General features: G+C 41.2%; 1 protein-coding gene across 1 annotated transcript in view; it reads left to right on the forward strand.

Annotated features, from left to right (window-relative positions):
- Positions 1-3750, forward strand: part of SLC25A13 (solute carrier family 25 member 13) — a gene marked incomplete at its 5' end in the record, with an annotated part of 178291 nt that extends 174541 nt beyond the window's left edge. Inside the window, 3 exon segments of the mRNA XM_081079534.1 lie at positions 2001-2159; positions 2252-2342; positions 2626-3750. Coding sequence (XP_080935660.1) covers positions 2001-2159; positions 2252-2342; positions 2626-2812 — 437 coding nt within the window. The 3' untranslated portion in view covers positions 2813-3750.
- Positions 3751-6000: the final 2250 nt, after the last annotated feature.

Raw genomic sequence — 6000 nt, forward strand, 5'->3', positions numbered from 1 at the left:
CCACTTCCTAGCCTCTTGCCCCAACCTCCCACCCCCATCTTTGGGAAGAGAAAACTTGACCTCTTGATCAGTGTTGTCTTAGCCTTTTGGAAGCCAGTAGGGACCAGGCAAATTCACTCAAGAGTCTTTACCAACCCTGGCCCCATAAATCAACAGATCTCTGGTGGCCAAGCTCTTCCCAGGAGATGCTGCTTTCTCAACCTTGCTTTCCAGCTGCCTGTTTCTGTTCTCCGAGTTCACTAGAAATCCCCTGTCTATAGAGATATCCAGTTTCCCTGAAACCCTCACAGCTGTCTGGTTAGGAGAGATGGGAACCTGGGATGGGAGGATGAGAGTCTTGTACAGGCTACCATAGTCTCCCCACCTCACCACACACACACACACACACACACACACACCAGTTTTGCCACACAGCTTACTAAACATCTTAAACATTTCTTTTGGCATTTTTAGTCCACTAATCAGTATCTTTCCTCCTTTCCCCACCCCATACTTCTCCCTTTTGTCATAATAAGGAACTGTTTATGAAAACTACCCTAACTGAAGGAAACTTTTTACCCCTTTTACTGCTGATGTGTCTTTCACAGTCACACTCGGACATGCCTGCCCACTCTTGTGAGGAGGATTTTATTGCATGTCTAAAGCAGAGGGCCTTGCTAAACTCTTTCTAAACCAGGAAGTAAAACAAAATTGGTGGTGTGAACACTGGGTTTCTAAGCATTTTTCACGTTTCCTTCCATTTTGTTGGAGAATAAATTTCTGGCTCAAAATAAAAATAATTCCTCCAAGCTAATAGGAAATTCGGTATGACCTATCCAGTGAAGCAGCGGATATAAAGGAAGCTGTTTCACATGCAAAAATGCGATGCGTTTTATAAAAAATGGTTACTTAAGATGAATGTTTGAGGAGCTCAGTCAAGATGGAAGTGGAGGAGATTCAGCTTAGTAATAAAAATGCAAACGTGTACTATGCACATTTCCCCAGACACACATGCACACTCTGTAACTTTAAAGCTGTCTGTTAGAAGGATGAGATGTAGTTGTGAGCCAGACCACGTTGGTTTGGACAGAAACTCTTACAGAATTATTAAGCCTTAAAAAAAGCAAAGGAGATTTATGCATCTGCATTTGACCAATTTGGTTTGGAATAGGTTCATAATGGAAAAGTAATAAAACCATAAGAGACAGTGTCTTCTGAGTACAGTCTCGCTTTTAAAATATCTAAACATGGGCTGCCCCATTTTGGATAAAATGACTGTAGAAAAATTTCCCATTGGTAATTTTGGAAGGGTTTGGTGGTGGTGGTGGTGGTGTTCCCTTTTCATTGATTATCAGCCAGTATAAATTTTAAGCGTTCTGTCAAATATTTTTTTTCTGGAGATGTCAGTCTTATGAAAAAGGAATCCTAGAGTGTTATCTGTGGAAGTCTTCCCCTCTGGTCTCCCCCACACACATGCAGGCACTCCCACACAGTGTTTGTTTAGCTATCAGTAAAGTCTTTTTCTGGTGTAACTGGAGAGGTTAGGATTTGGAGGATAGGGGGTGGCTGAATGTGTACGAGAATGCACCTCCTGGGACTGCCAGCAGCCGCAGAAAAGCATGAAGAGGAAACGCATAACAAGCTTCACCTCTGAAAAATCGGACCTAATAACTTTTCGGGTTTCTGATTTCAGAAGGAAAGCAAAAAAAGAAAAAAAAACTTTCTCCGTTTGTTCTCAACTACTTGAAGTACGGTTATTGATAAATAATTTCTTAAAACTATTCAAGAAAAGAATAAAAGCATAACAAATGGTCGGGTGATTTGGGGAAGCAGAGGTGAAGAGTGTCGGTGTGTCACTACAGACGAGATAGTCACGGCTGTACTTCCCAGAGTGGACAGTGAAATAGGCAGTTGATTTCGTCCGATTCTTAACTTTCTTTCCACAGCTAGTAGTTCAAAGCACAGTTATTTTTATATAGTGAGAATGTGACCGCACTGCGTTGGTGTTGTCTTTCCTGCAGGTATGCCGGCAGCATCTTTAGTGACCCCTGCTGATGTTATCAAGACTCGATTACAGGTGGCTGCCAGAGCCGGCCAAACCACTTACAGCGGAGTGATGGACTGCTTTAGGAAGATACTGCGGGAAGAGGGCCCAAAAGCTTTGTGGAAAGGAGCTGGGGGTATGGAAATAATTTGTCCTTAACTAAACCTTTGGTAGTAGGTAAACTTTTAAAAATCTACTTATATCTGTTATTTCCCCATTTTTTTGAAGCTCGTGTGTTTCGATCCTCACCCCAATTTGGTGTAACTTTGCTGACGTATGAATTGCTACAGCAGTGGTTCTACGTTGATTTTGGAGGAGTGTAAGTATCATTGCTAAACCTGCAGCTAAATGTCAGCGGCTTCTCATACTCAGTCATCATGGAAAAAGGTGCATCAGCCTGTGCCCTAGGATGAAATAAGAGAAGATGCAGGAAAATATTCAAATCATGTTATCAAACCCATTTCCAAGGGAAACATACAACTAACTAGAATGCCACAACTCCTGGATGATACAGGTTTTCAGGGGTTGAATGTTTTTTTTTACCAAGTTAAAACAAAAAAATAAAACAAACCTCAGATTCTCCCTCTGTTTTCTTCTTTTAGGAAACCTGGGGGATCAGAGCTAGTTCCTAAGTCCCGGATCACACTGCCTGCTCCCAACCCTGATCACGTTGGGGGCTACAAACTGGCAGTTGCAACGTTCGCAGGGATTGAAAACAAATTTGGACTTTACCTACCTCTCTTCAAGCCATCAGCATCTACCTCAAAACGTCCTACTGGAGGCCCCTAGGAGGATGTTGCTATAGCCCTGTTGTTACCTGGGGAGAGAACGCCCCATTTTGAATTGAAGCAATATTTTATTCTTTTCACGTCTATCTTGTTGAAATTCAAGTCCAGGCTTTTTATAAAGTGAAATCATTCATTTTCTTTGTGTTTTCTTAACCAGATCATTGTAAAAGTATTCATAATTATTCTTTGGGGCTCTGCTCACAAACCTTTGGTTGTATCAGACATTTGCTGCGATTTGGTTAACACAGGATTAGGGAGAAAGAGCACGTCTGAATAGAAATTGGAGCTGTTCTACTTGGAGTAGGATTATAATCCCAAAGAGGCTACTGAAAGGCAGTCATGCTGTCCAGAGCACAGTATTCCACGTGTTTAAACAGGTAGAAAACTGGGTACATATTTATAAAAGTAAAAAGCACTGGAAGCAATGAAAACGTGATCAGAAATAGCTAGCCCGGCTTCAGATTTTAAACATGCACTAATTCTGCCTCTGGATTATATTATGAAGCTTTTATGTGAAACGTGTTTTTTTGTAATGAAAACCATATTGAAGATGTTTAATAATCATATACTGTTACTGGTACCAAGACTACGAATGAGAAGTCCTTGTATTTTAGGGGCGTACTCTTGGAATTTTATTGTTTATTAGCACCTCTTCTGGATGTGCTAATTTTAGGTAACTGCCCATTGGACACACATGTCTGATTACTGCCTATTTCAACAAACGTTGGAAAAACGCATGCCCCCTATGCCTGGTACCTGTGCTAATTCCCTCCCGATCCCCCTCAGTTGGCACCCATTTGCTTTGAAAACCCACTTTATCTTGAATCATGTGAGACAAATATGTTCTAATGTAAGTTTCTATTTAATTTGTGGTCCCTTGCATAGTGGTCAGAAGGCTTGTGTGTTTGTGAAGGAGGAAATAAACTATTTTTAAAGCTATTGAATTCTTTTTTCTTTGCATGTCACATGGTGAATAATTGTCATTATTGGACTCTCTCTCTTTTGTTTTGAGGGAGATTTTATTCAAATCAGCATGGATATATCTTGGTCTTTTAAAGTAATGTGTACCATCATTTTCAGTATGCCAGTATGCCGTTTTCACAGTAAGAGAAACTACATTTAATCACTGATAAATAAATAAGCAAAGAACCTAGCAAACTGACACTTTCATTCTCGTCATCTCTAGCACTATCTATAGTTGCTTATCATAAGAATTAAAGTTTCACTGGAAATTGGGCATGAAAACTGGTATGAAATGATGGCAATTATATTTTCTCTGGCTCTTCCTCATACCAAAACCATATACTACTGTATCTGACATTTGGTAATTTTGGCCAACACTATAATGATCTGGGGAAAGAAGCTAGTCTAGAACAGAATTTAGGGCTCTTCTTAGACTACAGTCATGCTCCTGAAGAGGTTACTGATTCATCTATTGGTAGTCAGATTGAACATTCCCATACATAACAGCCATTTTTCAAGCTCTGTCTTGCTGTGGGTCAATAGGTTGACATTCAATTACTGTTAAAAATTGGGAGGAGTCAATGTCATCCACAAAGTGATTTTTTTTTTTTTTTGTGAACAAAAGCTTTATTATCCTCCCCAGAAACAGCACACATATCTACATGGCTCTCCATGGTTTTGGTTTGGCAAAACCAAGAGAAAACCCCTCCCTCTACCCATCCTCCACACCCCTATTCCCACTCAATGTGATAAGTGATAAATGTTTACATTTTAACCTCAAAGACCAGTCACAAATCTCCCAATAGGTCTTAGAAATGTGGATGGTGTTATAATAAGGCACTCAAACCTTTGGTCTTTTGAATATGGAGGAAAGTCCCTGAGTGTAAATCTCTGCATTCCTTTTTTTCACTCGCATGAAATTATACAGATCAAATTTTCATGCGATAAACACTGACGCAAAAGCTCATAAATGGTGCACTGCTCTGTCTGCTTCTTTAAGAGCTGTTATGTTTGGTGGGCTAGCGTCTTGGCTTCACTTAGACTTAACCTGTAGCTGAGGGCACTTCTTCTTAGTAAATGAGATACCAGAAGTACTAAGAAGCAGAAGGAGACAGGCCCAAAGGGTTATGTTTCTTTAAAAGCCTTGGCTTATAACTGTTCAGAGATCAGCCCCGACTTGAGACACTTTGAGAGAGGTCTAATTTCCATCTGGAGTTCTGCTCAGTGGGTGGCGTGACTGTGACATCCTCGAACAGGACTGCAATCACCCTGTGGTGAAAACCACGTCAAATTTGTTCTGGGTTTTCCTTCTTCCTGAAGTGACAGCACAATACGTCGCCAGTGCTGCGGCTGCTGTTCGTGCAGCCAGCCGTTTCCCTCCTTAACGCTGAGGAACTGGAAGACGTGTAACTGCCACACTCTTGCCTGCCCGCCCATCCCCCTCTGCGCTGCCAGCCCTGGAGTCTCAGCTCTGCCCTTGCTCCACCTCGTGATTGCTTGAGGGGTGGGAGAGAGGCCTGACTTTTGTAGCAGCTTTTTTTTTTTTTTTTGCAAGGAGGGGAAAAAATGTGAAGCTGACCACAAAGGGAACACACTGATTCTTGGGTTCCAGTCGTGGCTGGGTTCCTTGAGGCTGGGTGGCACGCTGTCGCCAAGCTCATGCTACACCTCATAACCCACAACCATTTGCTGAGCTCCCTGGGGTCGCCTTAATCCCAGCAGCCAGGGTTGCACAGGGGAAAATAAGAATTCTGGCACAAAAAGGAGTAATTTAAATGCTTATTGCATTTCAAGCTTCAGTTTTTACTTAGCTAAAATATTTACCATTGCTGGAAAACAATGTTTAAAATTTTGTGCTTATATGTTATTTAATGGTGTGGCCTATGTAAACCTCAGGATGCTTACATTTTGACAGTCTTCTGGAAATGTTTAACAGCACATAACTCAGCAAGCAGGGAATAAAAACGGGAACAAATTGTGCTTGAAACTGTTTGTAACCTCCACCAGCTAGGTATTCAGCAAGGCACATTAGAATTCTTCAGGTAGAGAGAGGGAAATCTCCAATACTGCAATTTGATGAATCCTGTTCTGTAGCCACATTTATCAACCTTTTAGATAAACCCTTTCTAAAAGTCATGTGCCTTTTACCGCAGAAGCCATACTTGTGGGGATGAATTTGTGTCTTTGCCACTGAGCAAAATCTCATTTTAAATACAGGGTAATCAA

This window comes from Rhinolophus hipposideros (genome assembly GCF_964194185.1).
Source record: "Rhinolophus hipposideros genome assembly, chromosome: 18".
In the NCBI taxonomy this organism is placed as follows: Eukaryota; Metazoa; Chordata; class Mammalia; order Chiroptera; family Rhinolophidae; genus Rhinolophus; species Rhinolophus hipposideros.